This window comes from Bidens hawaiensis, unplaced genomic scaffold (assembly GCF_021521415.1).
Source record: "Bidens hawaiensis isolate Kalapana, Puna unplaced genomic scaffold, B.hawaiensis_p1.1 tig00000536_1, whole genome shotgun sequence".
Classification (NCBI taxonomy): domain Eukaryota; kingdom Viridiplantae; phylum Streptophyta; class Magnoliopsida; order Asterales; family Asteraceae; genus Bidens; species Bidens hawaiensis.
The window spans coordinates 3,863,764-3,879,621 of record NW_027491034.1 but is presented as its reverse complement, the minus strand read 5'-3'; the positions used below and the strand labels follow the sequence as shown (position 1 = coordinate 3,879,621).

Here is a 15,858-nt window from a genome sequence, read left to right as displayed (position 1 = left end):
CAAAAAGAAAAATCTGGTGTCTTTTTTTGTCTATGGGCGGGTTGGAATGTATAACATTTTTGTGAAAAACTTTAGCTACATCTTTCATATCGAAAGACCTCATTGTTTTAAATGTTGCTTCAGTGGCAATGCTTCATTATTGTATACCGATGGTAGAACAACTCATTCTCGATTTAAAATTCAAATATATTTGATGATATAAAACGACTATATTTGTAATACATTTTTTACATAATATAAAGAGACTTAATTATCTTTTTTTATTTTTATTAAATTATTCATTGTAATTTATATATTAATTTATCCCGTGTAATACATGGGTTTCTAAAGCTAGTTTTTTAATATTCTTTTTCGTGTTATACATATAACAAATTTAGTTCTTATATGTTTATCGTGTTGCTCTAGTATATCTGTATTATTAAAACTAGGTCATACTAATAATATACATATATGTACCTTAACTATTTACATATATTTACAACTAAATTATGAAGTTACATATATGTAAAACAAATGGGTTCTTTGTGTAAATGTGGGGTTACACGTATAATACAAATAATGTTCTTCTTGTTCATCGTGTCTTGGTAGCAAAATCAACATAATCCAATCGCCAAATATATATATTACTAGCTTTAGAGCCCGTGTAACACACAGGATGATCTAAATAATTAAGTTACAAATAAAGCAATAATAATTGATATAGAAAAATGTATTACATCTATGCTTGTATCATTATACCTAAATTGACTTTATTTATATCACAAAATGATTTTTTTCCAAAAAAATGAAATTAATTAAAAAAGATAATGCACGTACAAAAACATACCCAAGAACACTCCATGTATTGAAAATTTATTCTCAAAATCATATATGTATAAATGAATTAAATTTGGTTATAAACTAATTTCGAAGAATACTTCTCATATAAAAATAGTTTAAGGGGTTCTGGACTTTGCCAATTGACAAAAAAAAATAATAAATAACAGGTTAACTCGTTCAATTTTGTAAATGTTTTGCTTCACGTGTATACAAGTATTACACGTTATAAAAATAGAGAAAAACCAAACCAGAAGTTGGCCGCCACACGCGACCAGGTCAAGCCTTGCTGGTTGTGCATGGCAGCGTCCCCATGCTGCCCAAAATACTTTAGCCCGTCTATTTTGTCTTTAGTGGGCCTGGTCCGACCGGTTTTTTTTATTTTGGCTTGTTAAGCAAGTTTAACTCATCTATTGAAGGATATACAACCCTAGATCGATATACATCATTCCAGTATCCACCACACATGTTCTAGGGGAGAAACCAAGGTAGACAAGCTTACGGTTTTATCTTTTATCCTTTGTTTGTCGGTTTCGATTGTTTTAACGATTTTAAGTTTGTTTTTGGTTTTTAATCATTCAAACCTTTTGTAATCATATTTATATGAACATGCTCATCACTTTTATATATATTTGATACTGTTAATTGTTTATGATTGGCTAGATTGATTATAATCACCTAGGTTTGATGTTTAACGGTTTATATTAACTAGTTTAGGGTGCTTAATGTGTGGTTGATTGTTATTCTATTGTAAATTTCATTTATTGTGAGGTTATTCCGTGTATACCTGCTTTCCTAGATGTGTTTAAGTTGCATGTACCCCATGTGGATGATTATTGCATGAATTAGTTTCGTGTTGGCGTTAATTGCATATTTCGGTTAATACTTTGTGTGTTGATTGATTGTGGTAGGCATACCATTAGGGTTTGTGTTTATTGGATCATTAATACCAGTAGGTTCACCACCTATGAGTTGGACCAAGAACTTAGGTGTCTACTTATCTTGCTAGTTTAGTTGATTTGGTTGGTCGTTGTGAGACCATATGCGGTTTTCCAGCTTTCGACTAGGTTAGTTTGTAAGTTGAGTTATTTTGTCCTTAGTATTGAGTTACCCCTCTTCTCCTAGGTTTGTAATAGCTCGAGCCTTAGTGAGACCTGTAACTTATACATGGACCAAGCGATGAGTTATTAAGGTACGTAGATAAACAGCCACGAATTAAAAGCTATTTAGACGTTGTTTGGGTTTTCTGGTAAAAATGACTGTAGGGATCTAGTTGCCATGACCTCACATATGTTAGGCCATCTTTATAACCCTGGTTTCAACCACGTGTTAGCACCCGTGTCATCTTATAGCCGTTAAGTCATCCTACCTAGGTGATTCGTTTTCAAATTATAGTTATTCCGTTAGTTAAGTTAAATTAGTTAAAATGAATATAAAATATATTAAATATTATTAGGTAGAACTTATATTAGGGTTAATTATCTGAGCCGTTCTCACATGTTTTTGTGTTCGACATCCGGACTTCCATTAGGCTGTGCTACTACGAGATCGGTACACTTGTCGTTTGTGGAAAGCTTAGTTAGGATTTTTGGCTTTATAAATTTAAAGTTTTGTGTGAATTGCGTGTTCTAATTGTGCATTATTTATTAACTGCTTTCACCACATCATTACCCAAGTACATTGATTTAGTATCAATAGGAATGGTTCCACATCTATTTAGTTGTTTATATTTTCATAAGATTTGCAATGCTCACCATTTACATATGAATTGTGATTTACCTATATATATATATGTGTGTGTGTGTGTGTGTGTGTGTGTGTGTGTGTGTATACATGTGTGTGTATACATATATATAACTAAAACTTATGTATTATCATCAACATTCGTGTTGACAAACTCTATTTTTATACATGTTACAGGTACAAGTAATTGATAGTGTTAAGATCGAAGATATTAGTTTTACCTTAGGATATTTATTCAAAATACAATGTATTTGCTTTGTTTATTGAATTTGTGTACTTGTTTAATGTTAATGAAATTAAATAATTAATTTTTTAAATTAGTGTCTTTATAGCTACTATCCAATCTATATGTTATATCCCAGCATGTTCCGCTGTCTTTGATCAGGGTGTGACACGCTGAAGCCGCCTAAGCCTGTTATGGTTCAGGCGAACAGTGGCTTTAACGAATTATCTGATTTTTTTTTCTTTTTTTTCAAATTAAAACAAGAATATAAATTAAAAGATAATTTTGTATAATAAAAGATAAAATTATATACTAGTACTAGAAATAAAAACAAACTTATATAAATTATAGATTATATAAAAAAAACCCAAGTTTAATAAAATAACAGTCCAAACATTAGAAATTATAATAAAACTGGTCCAAGTCAAAATAAAAAAAAATAAAAAAAATAAAAAATTGGCCTAAGTCTAATACACTTCCTATAAAACCCGCTAAAAATTAGGTTAAATAAGAAAACCCTCATTCTTCTTTTATCTCTTTTCCTCTACCATGTTCTTTCTTCTTCTTCTCCACTTCTTCACCAATTTAACACACACACATGCACACACATGCACACACACAAAGCATTTCCTTTCAGCCCACGCTACCAGACTCGCCCCGGGTCGCAGAAACCCCATCGCGCCACCTTGTTGTGGTGTTCGTGGCCGACGTGACTTGCGTCAGGCCACTTGCGGTTGTGGTGGCAGGCCACAACGGACAATCTTAATTATAGCTTTAAAACCAATAAATTTTAAAGCGTAATAGAGGGATTCCATGCAAAAGCTTTTAACGTGGTGTGCTTGACGACAATTTGGTGCGTATGGAGTGCGTGTAACACCCTTGTCTTTGAAGGTAAACCGGTTAATCTCAACAACGTGGTTGGTGAGATTAAGACACTTGGTTTCTTGTAAGTAAAGAACCGGGGAAAGAATGCGAGTCTTACATGGGAGAAGTGGCAGGCTTTAAACTTCGAGTTGTATTGGGTGGTTGGGTTGTGTTGTTTTGTTGTGTTGGACGTATGTTGTTTTAAGGTTGGGTGGTTATGTACTTAAATCGGTACGAGCGTCTTGCTTGTATCGATGTTTTGTTTATGTTAAAGTTTTGATTGATCGTTAAAAAAAGAGCTTCTTAAAAAGTTATCGACTTACTAGTCGGATTGTTGAGTTCATCATAGATTTCTACAACTCTCCTTATTCTTGTTATGGATTTCTTATTATTTGTTTGCATAAAGTACACAACGACCAAGTATAAAGCAAGCATTAACTGATTAGCTTATAACCGAGCACAATGTGTTCTCTTAGGTTTTTTTTTTTTTGAACGGCGATATGTCATCAGTTAAGTTGGATCGCAGCTCCTCAGTGAGAAGCCCCAACCGCCCCACTCGGTAGCCAAGACTATATTGTCTTAACCAGGTCCACGCTTGACTACCGAGTTTGGCTAGACGTTTAGTTCAAATTAATAAATCCGTTAGAAGTATTTTTTATTTATTGAATAATGTTTAGTTGAGCAACACCATATCATTGTCCTATTCATATCACAATCAATTTTATTCTCATTAATGATCTGGTTGAGCTATCAAGGGTGATAGCAGCCTCTCACATCCCACAATCATAGTCGGCCTTGCCATACTATCATCCATTCTCTTATATCAAGATTGTCATCATATTAATTACTATTCTAACCTCTATTTTGAACGTTTCTTATAAATAATGGAAGTTAGGATTTCTATCGTTATGTTACAAATATTTTCTTGTATCTTTTATTCTATACATTATATATTCTTGTATCTTTTATTAAAAGAAATCAAACCATATAAAGCACATTTACGTTCTAGGAGTATCACATAATTGGAGTGATCATTCATCTGTTAACCAAGTCATTATGTATACAAACTCTAGTAATATAAGATGCATGCTTTCAATCCACCCGAGTTGGGTTGGAAACACACCTGAGTTGTGTCCGATCATACCTGCAAACCATCAAACCCACATTGTTTGGAAACAAGAGACTGCTTACTTGGACTTATCACTATCGCACAATCTATCGATACCTACAAATAAAGACAAGGGTCATTATAAAGATAAATCCATAACAATTTGTATTCCTACTTGGAGAAAATAGATAAAGTTGGATTTTTGTTTTGTTTTTAATTATAAAAATTTCAACTTATTTATACAAAATAATGATGATTTTGGTTATTTTTAATAAAGAATTGGTAAAACCATTAAATAGTAAAATTACGTAGAACGTATAAAATAATTACTATATAATTGTATTTAAATGTTAAGAGGTAATTTCGTATACAGTCATTCCCACTCGACCCAATTACAAATTTTGTCCTTTAAAAAAAGTCAATTTACGGTTCGTGTCTTTTGTTAAGTTTCTTTGCAGGCGGTGTACTTTAAACATTTTTTCTCTACACGTTACGTCCTTTACGCTAACTGGGTTAGAAAAACTCAGTTAAATGACAACATGTGCATGGCATGTGAGGGCATTTTGGTCTTTTCAACGAAGTGTATAAACATACACACACTCTCTCTCTTCTTGTCTTCTTCTCTCTCTAAACCACCACCACTACCAACCTCCTTCTCTCAGCCGTGACCACCACCAAACCAACCCCCTTTCTCAGAGCTCGCCGGAAAATAATAATAGCTTCGAGATCTGCCCGAATCTCGCCGGAAACAACCATTGGTGGTTCGAGATCTGCCCGAATCTCGTCGAAAGCAACCACCACCACCGTTAACATGATCAGACATAACCAGATCTGTTAGGTTAAGTGGTCTAATCATAACATCTTACCCAAATCTCGCCCGGATCTCAGATCTGTTAGGTTAAGTGGGCTCGCCGGAAAATCGGGTTAAGTGACTGTAACAGGCAATGGTAGGGGTCGGGTGGAGACTTTAACATGTAAGTGTCGCCGGAAAATCGGGTTAGGTGACGGTCAGTGGGTGGGTTAGGTGAATAGGGTTTTCGGATAGGGGTTTTGGAAAAGGATGGGTCGGGTTCGGGTGATAGGGATCGTTTGCGTTTGTGAACGGAAAGTGTGGCGGCGGTTTGTGAAATGGAGAGGAGGTGGTGGTGGTGGTTGGAGATGGGTTGTTGACGGCGATGGTGGGGAGTGGGAGGTTGGATATTACGGAGGAGAGTAGGTGGGGGTATGGAGAGGAGGTGGTGGTGGTGGTGGGTTGAATGGAATTTGTAACAAGGTGGGTAGAGGTATGGTGGCCAGAATTTATGGCAATGGTGGTGGCTTAGAGAGAAAGAAGAGAGAAAGGAGGGGAAGGTATTATATATATATATAAATATATATATATATATATATATATATATTTTTTTTTCTTTTTTTAAATTTAAAGATACATTAAAATTACAATTATGCCCATCACATGTCTGGCACATGCCATACTTAACTGAGTTTTTCTAACCCAGTTAGCGTAAAGGACGTAACGTGTAGGAAAAAAATGTTTAAAGGACACCGCTTGCAAGGAAACTAAAAAAAGGACACGAACCGTAATTTGGCTTTTTTTAAAGGACAAAATTTGTAATTCTGTCTTCCCACTCTGATAGATGCGATAAAATAGTTAAGATATAGAATAAGACGTCAATTACTTTATCCATGTATTTTGAAAACAACAAAAACTCTACGTACTCTAATAATAGTAAAATAATTATGGACACATGTTGATTTGTGGTTAATCATCACAATTGTTTTATAATTATTTACTTTCCCTTTACACTAACATTATTAAATTATGTACTTTTATTTAAACTCTATTTATATTATATCTGTACGTTTTATAAACATAAATATTTACACATTATACTACTATACGTTGTTAAAATATATATTTCACAACATATTTGGTGAAATCCAAAAATCAACAACAATCTATGTTTGTTAAAGATTGAAAAGAATTTTCAAATGTTATCATTAACATATTATACTATGTATATTGTAAAATACTGTAAAAAAAATTGAATATGCTTTCATTTTTCAAAGAAATTTTTTAAATCTTTAAATTATAAATATATGCTTACAAGTTAATCTATTTTTTTACAGTCAGTCCATTTATCTATTGATTTATTTTGTACATTGTCATATACATTTATAAATTATAAATATATGATTTAAATCTATTCATTTATTTTTTTGGTTAATTTAATAAACTATATATATATATATATATGTTTGTATGTGTATATGTGTGTGTATATTAAATTGTAAGGATAGCATATACCAATCACTTTCAAATATAATAAAGTTTACCATATTTGGGTTCTTGTTTTTTTATCAAGGATTGTTTCGGGTTATTTGTGGAACTTAATTTGATTGTTACGGGTCAAAAGTTGGCAAATAGGTTGTTTAGTACAAATTAACTACATTTTGCTCAAAATTTGTTGCGGGTAAAAAAAGATAATCTAAATATTTTTAAAAGTTTGAGAATGCAAATAGATTTATCGTCAAACTTGTTATGGGTTCAAAATTTTAACTTGAATATGTAAAACAAATGAAAGTTATATTTTTAAATGTGATTGGGTTTCGAAATTCTTTTCAATGACATTTTTGGAAATAATCAAAAGATTCGGGATTTGGCAAATTGAGTAATTTTCCACGACTATTAAAATTTAAGAAAAAATGACGAACACTTCCGACATGCCACCTCTATGTCTATCAATGCTTCTAACTTTTATCAAATTTGAAACATTTATGTCAGCATTAACTTTTCCTTGAATAATAATGTTATATGTAAAACATGTCATACAAAATTACGTTCAAGTGAAGCAAGACATTCACAAAATTGAACGAGTTAACGTGGTATTTTTTATGTTGTCATTTTTGCAAAATCGAGAAACCCTCTCAAACTTATCAAAATCTTTTTCTTAATGTAACTCAAAGCTATTATTGTATAAGAAGTATTCTCCGAAATTAATACCGAGAATGAAATTTCTAATAGATAGAGCGTTCTCGAGTATGTTTTTGCACATGCATTATTATTTTTATTTTATTAAATTTATCTTTTGAAAAAAATCATTTTGTGATACAAATAAAATCAATATAGGTAAACATATATTGATACAAGCATAAATGTAATACATTTTTTTCATATACATTATATATTGATTTATGTGTATTTATTATTTAGATCACCTCGTGTTAGGGGTGTTCAGTATTCGAATCGGACTCGAATAACTCAAAACTCGATTCAACTCGCATTCGAATTTGACGGTTCGGATTCGATTTTCAGTCATTCAAATTTAATTCGGTTCGAACTCGATATTAGTAATCGAATTTCGAATCAAATACGAATTTATAGTTATAAATTCATATTCGATTCGAAATTCGAATTCAAATTATACATTTTATTTTTATTCTATATTTACATACTTAAGAAAATAAACTATATAAATCTTTTAAGTTATAGAGATTAAAAATAGAAAGTTCATCATTTTGGTTAATAATTAATGTAATTGGACATTACCATTTTGAATATTTAGGATATGATAACTTTAAATTATTTATTTATTTTATAGACTTGTACTTTTTGTTGTTATACAACTCTTTATAGTGGTTTTGAAATTGAAATATATATTTTTTACTGAATTCGAATCGATTCGCACTTCGTTTTTGAATCGAATCGAATTTCGAATTAACTATTCTGAATTCAAATCAAATCGAATTTATCAAATCTATTTCGAATTCAAATACAGCTCCAAAATTTCAAAATTCGAATAATTCGATTCGAATAAATTCGAATATTCAAAATTCGATTCGTTAAACACCCCTGCTTCATGTGTTACACGGGCTCTAAAGCCAATTTGATATATACCAAAACTACTATAGTAATTTATACCATGATACAATATCATGTTTCTTCAATTAAAAAAAATTAATAAGTTATTTTTAATGCAGGTAAATACATAAAATAAATTATATTTTTTTAACGGCAGCCGTCTCTATCCTGATGACATGTTTTTCACTAAATTCCTTTCTAATCTGGGTTCCTAGAACGTGACACATCATGTTGGACTAGTTGCAACTATCAGCGTTATATTTCCAAATATAGATTTCATATAATAAATGTCAATAATATACACAAATTAATAAATATTACAACTTATTTTATTTGATACACAGCAATAAATTGATTCCAACTCAAAAAACATTTATGTAGATATCAAATACGCTGACCCCTTGGTAAGCCACAGCCACTCGATAAAAACTTGAAATAAGCTACCAAGGCCAAAATCATTAAAATGAGACAGGTTGAAAACGAGGGCTATTCCCTAGATTTCAGTGAAAACAAAAGTTTCACGGATCCAAAAGGTGGCATTCCTAGCCGGGGGTGGGTTTCGCCCGTGACTTCCCATTTCCTAATTCCTACTCCGTCTCCTCAATATGAGTACATGAACATGTTTATTATATGAATAAAATAACTTTTGATTCATAGAAAAAATAAAATTAGTAGCTACATAATGAATATTTATTATACATAAACTAGTTTTTATCCCCCGTATTACGGGGGTAGTGTTTTTTTTCGTGTCTAATATTCATATTTTTTGCATTTTAATTTTATTTATTATAAAAAAATTAATAATATACTTAGGGTTTGATTATGAAATAGTTTCACAAATAAATGACATGTTATAACCCGTTTAAAAACTATGGGTTTGATGAGACCCATGACGACATGTTGTAACCCGTTTAAAATCTATGAGTTTAATGAGACTCATTACCCGCTTATTTTTTTTACTATAAAAATTGTTTCTTATTATAAATAATATATTTTTTTAAAAAATTGGATATTCATATTTAGTATATCTTAAATTTACAGGATTTGCATATCAAATGTTTGGTGAGATTTATTTTTAAAATAGTGAGATGTTATAACCCGTTTAAGGTTTTTGGGTATGGTGAGACCCATACCGTGAATTCGAGTGAAATGCATGAGAAGTATTCATATACAAATAAAATAATATGGCGGCTTGAGTAAATGTAAGAAACAACCATAGAGCTTTTAAATGTTTCGTTTATTTACGGGTGTTGTTTTATATTATTTGTTTCTAATATTTATTTATTTTTTGAATTTTTATTTTTTTAGTGTATGAAAGTTAATAATATACTTATGTTTTGATGATAAATTGTTTCACAAATAAATGAGATGTTATAACCCGGTTTAAAATCTATATGAGTTTGATGAGACCCAAGACCCGTTTATTCTTTTTTACTATAAAATTGTTTTTTAATTATAAATAATATATATCTTTTTTAAATAAATCAGATATTAATTTTTAGTATATCCATACTTTTTAGGAATTTTATATCAAATATATGGTGAGATTAGTTTTCAATTTATAAGATGTATTAACCCGTTTAAGAAATATCTGGGTTTTATTAGACCCATACCCATAAATTCGGGTCAAATGCATGAGAAGCCTCCATTTAAAAATCAAGGAAATCTGGTGACTCCAAAAAAAGGGGGAACAACCACATCGCGACACGTAGGATTTTTATGTTTTCGTTTATATATATTATAGATTATGGTAAAAGTACCTAAACTAAGATTATAAATTTATATATCTTATAATAAGGGAAAAGTTAACATAAAAATGGAATTAACGTGTAATTACATAATTACTCTACTTTTATATATAATTACATTATTATATTAGTTAATTCTCACAACTAACAAATTAATTTCATTTGTATTTAATTCATGCCTCTTATAATCAAACCAGAAACAATGAATGACGAGCACTATAGCATCACATGCACCCAAAAAAAAAAGAAGCGTAAATTAGCAACAAAAACATGTGGGGCTTTGACCTCATTCAACCCGAACCGACCCGACTAAAACACAACTAAACCAAAGTTGAAGAAATAGAAAGAAAATAAAGGGTAACCTGCACAGTAGGCGAAATGATCCCGATAACCAGGATCTTCATGACCCGAAGCTCAAGCCGATCATCCATCGTCACATCTCTCACCAACGCCTCCGCATCCGCCTGCAACAGGTTGGTCCGGTCCACCGACACCGTGGTAGTGGCCACGCTCTTCTGAGTACGCGCCGCCTGGTAAAAGCCACGCACCCCCCCCTGCCGACGGGAACTCCGCGGTACATGATAGTGAAGGTGGAGTCGCTGTACTTGATCCCAGCTACGTTATCGTTTTTGGCATTGAAGAGCATGCGGAATGTGAGGACAACGTTGCTGTTGGTTGAGGTATTGGAGTGTGACTTGCTGGAGGCTGAACTGGGGTTTTTTGGGTTTAATAGCTAAGACGATGACGAGGATGACGGCGAGAGAGAGGAGCAGGAGGAAGGAGAGGAGGAGGATCAGGCAGCAGCACCACCCTTTGATGGATGCCGCGGCGGTGGAGGTTGTGTTGCCGGAGGTCATGCTGAAGGAAGGACCCACTTGGGTTTTTGTTAACACTTTTTAAATGTGTGGAAACTGGAGTGTATTTTCAGTTTACTTTATTTATATAAAAAATAATATTATTATATTGTATAGGTGTTGGTTATGTCAACGAAGATAAGAACTTCGCTAGCCCAGTTGGTTATGACGATGAAGATAAAAACTAGACTTTCGTCGGGAGGTCTCTTGTTCAAATCCGAGACACACGAGGGTTTTATCATGTTTGCTTTACGTTAGAGGGTTTCCACACTTGTAACGGTGCAACTGATGTCAAGTGGCATCCTGGCAACTTGTGGCCACCTAGAATTAGTGTAGATTGTCGCCATGCAAAAAACATGTATAGGTGTTGATATGTTATAGTGGACTAGTGGTTACAGGTGCAAACGAAATGCGTTGAGCCCTAGCTTAATTTGGCTCGAACTCGGCTCATTTTAATTTATGAGAGATCGAGCTCATGAGTTGTTTTTCAAAACTCAAGCCCGGCTTATTTATTATATAATTTATATATAGTTTTATATATTTTGCGAAAATCTTAAAAATGGGTAAGGCTATGAAGTACAAAGTCCTGAGAAAAGGTAAAAACTTAAAACTATGCAAGTAGTGGCGGAACTAGAAAATTTCAAATGGGGGGGTCATAATATAATTGTTTTACATTCGGAATTCAAAAGTGTACACAAATTACTTTTTTTTACCAATAGCCGGTAACTGGCATCTTCGAGGTCCCATAGCTTGAAACCTTTGAAGAATTGCTTCATTTTCAACACTTGCAAAGATATCTTTCTCTACATAGCACACCAATGCATCCGTGAGAAAATTATCACCCATCTTATTACGTAAGTCAGTCTTGATAAACTTCATCGCGGAAAATGATCTTTCGACGGTAGCTGTTGCAACCGGCAAGACCAAAGCCAACTCAACTAGTCGATAGACGAGGTCATATGTAATATGATATTTCATCTGAACCATTTTCTTTACAAGTTCTCCAATACCACGAAGACCAGAAAAAACTTCATTACTTTTCATATTTGAAATGTACCGATTAAGTTGTATCCTTAGTTGACCGAGATCAAAACCATTAAAATCATCTGAATATAACTCAGCAAGCCGTAGTAACTTCTCATGGTCAAAAGTTTGAAATGAGTCTCTAGGGTCAAGACATGCTATACATGTAAGCAACTCCGAGTTTGCGTTAGTAAAACGCTCATTCATTTCATTAAGAAGAAGAAGATCAAGAACCTAGAATCATGTGGAAATAAAATATATAAAGCTTGCCAACAAAAAATGTTATAAGCTAAACTTTGTTAACAAAAATAAATGAGAATAAGGCACCTGATAAAAAATATCAGCGCGAAAGCGATGGAGATATGTTTGTGGCTCATCATCAATTGTCCTTCTAACTCGTCCGGGAATAACGTCTTTCATATTAGGCATATAAATTTCATTTTTAGAACAAAATGTGGTGACTTCATTCAATAGCTCCACCCAGCCATCATCCCTATATTTCTTTATATCGTATTTCATATCTTCAATCAATCGAACCGCATTACCAATATTTTGATTCTTTAATTGTAGGGCTTGTGACAGGTCATTCGTCTTTCTTAATAAGTTTACCATTAAATGAGCAATAAAGACAAACTCAAAGTTTTCCATTTTCTCAACCATACCAAGTGCATTGCCTCGAGTTTTTGCATCAGTGCCCTCTCTTGACAAAACAATAAGCACTTCTCTCACCGGTTTCCACAAGTCTAAAAGTCGAAGTATAGTTTTAAGATGGGAACCCCAACGAGTGTCACCAGCTCGGGCTAAACTCATTTCTTGGTTCTTACCTTTTCCTGTACATACTTCACCCGTCTCAATTCGTTTCACAAAATCATCATGTCACTACAAATAAAAAGCCATTCAATGGCACACAAAAAGTGTCACAAGAAACCAAAAAAGTGCCACTAATAAAATTCTAATGGAATGAGTGACACACAAAAAAAGTGTCACTAAAAGCGCTACCACTAAAGCCTTTTAGTGGCAGTTTTTCCGTCTGCCACTACAAACTTTTAGACTTTTAGTGGCACTTTTTATCAACCGCCATTAAAAAAATTTTAGTCTTTAGTGGCACTTTTTTTTTCATATGCCACTACAAATCTTTGGACTTCTTGTGACACCCTTTTTCATCTGCCACTAAAACTGTCGGATTTTAGTAGCAATTTTGTTTGCTGCCGCTCAAACTTTCGGACTTTCAGTGGCACTTTTTTTACCACTACAAACTTTTAACAAAAATAATTAACACATAAAACTCTTAAATATAGAAATCATAATGTGTTAACCACAATTAAAGTTCGATCACATTCAACCACATACGAATCACATTTCAAACACATACCAAATGTCTAATAACTCTCAAATCTAGGCAAAATATCAAACACATAACATGTAAAGTAACAAATATTTGACTAAAAACAGAAAACTTCACCACTTTCATTAACCTCTTTTACCATCTTCGATCTTAATGAGAGGTACCTAATAAGAAAAATAAAGAACAAACAATATGAAAACAATATGGATACTAACTTGTGTAACCAGCTTAATTGTTAGCCTAAAACCGATAATAACCTATGGAAATCAACCACTCAACCATATCAACGCTAGCCTTGTTTAGGGATGCAAACGAGCCGAGCTAAGCCGCTCACGAGCTACTTGAGATTGGCTCGTGAAAAAGCACGATCGAGCGGAGCATGTGCCCGATCCTAAAAGTAAGCTCGTTTAATAAACGAGCCTGAGCCCAAGTTTTACTTGCCAATCTCAAGCCGGTTCACAAGCCTAAATGAGCCTATCATTTATATAATATATATATATATATATATATATGTATATAATGTTGTGAAATAATAACTAAATAATATGTTATATATAAAATTATAATTGAAAAATATACATATAATTATGAATATATTAAAATTAATAAATACACAGTATACAAGCCGAGCCTAGGTCGAGCTTGAGCTCTATGTATATTAAACGGGTCGAGCTCAGCCCTAGTCGAGCTCGGGATCGGCTTGCCTCGTTTGCACCACTAGAATACAATAAATTTAAAACTGACCTGCTAAGCTTATTTATATCAATAAATTATAGTATTTGCAGTATCTTTTGGCGTAGCAAGTGCAAGGGCACCTGTAAGTTCCATAATGTTCTTTTTGTCCACAAGGATGCCCTACAACAACAATAACAACAAAAAAAATTATAATATTCTATATAAGAATGAAGATAAAGAAGCACACATGCATCATAATAAGAGCTGGTTGTTCTGAACAGCAGCAGGAACAATTTCATTAAGAAAATACCTAACTCGCAATGGAGCAGAAGTTTGTCCAGCAAAAGCTTTTACACGTTATCTGTCTCAGATCAAATCTGAAAAATTAAATTAAAAGACAGGAAAATGAAAATTTAAAAACTTCTTAATCTATACAACTTAAAAGGGGAAACAACATAATAGTACACATGCACTTCACAATTTCAAAGAACCAAGACGATCCTTTTACAACTTCAAAAAACCATCCTATTGATTGGCAGCTAATTATCTATAGTGGTTTGTATCGACGGGTATAATGGGTCAATTCGTTGGGTCAAACCATCCTTTTAGAACTTCAAAGGAACAGTCAAGAAACTAAAGAAGAGAACTGAAAGGTAAAAGAGGGAAAACCTGCTGCACTTCTAAGCACATATGGCTATCTCTGTTTAATAATATAAATTTTAATCAATAGAAGCAAGTAGTTAGACTTAACATGACTAATTAACTATTTGAGCAGAAAACACCGATTGTGTTCGAGCCTTGATCACCAGTTGTAAAATTACCAGACTTAATAGGGCAATCTAAACATAATCAACTTCCAATCACTAAATCAGTTGCAATCTTGGTTGTTCACATCAAAATGTGAACAATTTTTCTAGTTGTCTTTTAATGAAAGTTGCCGTTAAAATAATAAAAAAGAGGCTAACCCTTGTGTATATCGCACTGTAAAATTCTTAGTCTGTAAATTGGGAAGCACCCTAGACTTAAATAATGGAGGAAACATAGATGGATCACATCCAACATAATAACACCAAAACTGATACATCAAGGTTAAATCAAACAAATTACTTAATCATATATAACCGAATCTGATTCTCCTTTGGTTCATAGCAATATATTACCATAAACATCAACACATAAAGAGTAATTAAGATTATTTTGAATACCTTATGTTCAGAAAAGATACCTTGCCGCATATGTCGAAGAATGAATTTTGACTTTATATAGACCTTCAATTGAAACCCAGAACGATTGACAACAAAAACCATTGTCGAGATCGAATAATCTTACCTTTAAATTAAACTTGCAGCGACCTGCTTCATCTTCACCATCGTCGTAAACAAAATTAGCGTGTTGGTGTTCATTAACAATATAAACGTATGCTTTATAAACGTGAGCAAATGAACATAATTTTATATAGATGAACCGTCATTACGGAGATAAAGCCAATTATAAGAAAATGTGAGCAACAATGTGTTGGGCCTAACAGGTTGTTAAAACTAGACTAAATTGTAATTGGCCTAAAATTTATATATTAATGAAAGTAAACGAACAAAGAATA

At 32.8% G+C, this 15,858-nt stretch overlaps 2 protein-coding genes and 1 pseudogene across 2 annotated transcripts in view; all 3 read right to left on the bottom strand.

The window, feature by feature from the left end:
* Positions 1 to 4,774: 4,774 nt before the first annotated feature.
* LOC143635419 (uncharacterized) lies at positions 4,775 to 11,218 on the bottom strand (annotated as a pseudogene).
* Positions 11,219 to 11,914: 696 nt separating this feature from the next.
* On the bottom strand, positions 11,915 to 13,048 carry LOC143635409 (uncharacterized). The gene is made up of 2 exons (XM_077103256.1): positions 12,566 to 13,048; positions 11,915 to 12,472 (listed from the first exon to the last, which is right to left on the bottom strand). The coding sequence occupies exons 1-2, from the start codon at positions 13,046 to 13,048 to the stop codon at positions 11,915 to 11,917; spliced, it is 1,041 nt and encodes a 346-aa protein (XP_076959371.1).
* A 1,297-nt stretch (positions 13,049 to 14,345) lies between these two features.
* The window catches only part of LOC143635398 (uncharacterized), a 43,121-nt gene continuing 41,608 nt past the window's right edge, over positions 14,346 to 15,858 (bottom strand). The window contains exons 5-6 of the mRNA XM_077103251.1: positions 15,588 to 15,679; positions 14,346 to 14,438 (exon numbers count right to left, since the gene is read on the bottom strand). Coding sequence (XP_076959366.1) covers positions 14,346 to 14,438; positions 15,588 to 15,679 — 185 coding nt within the window. The remainder of the gene's footprint in view (positions 14,439 to 15,587; positions 15,680 to 15,858) is intronic.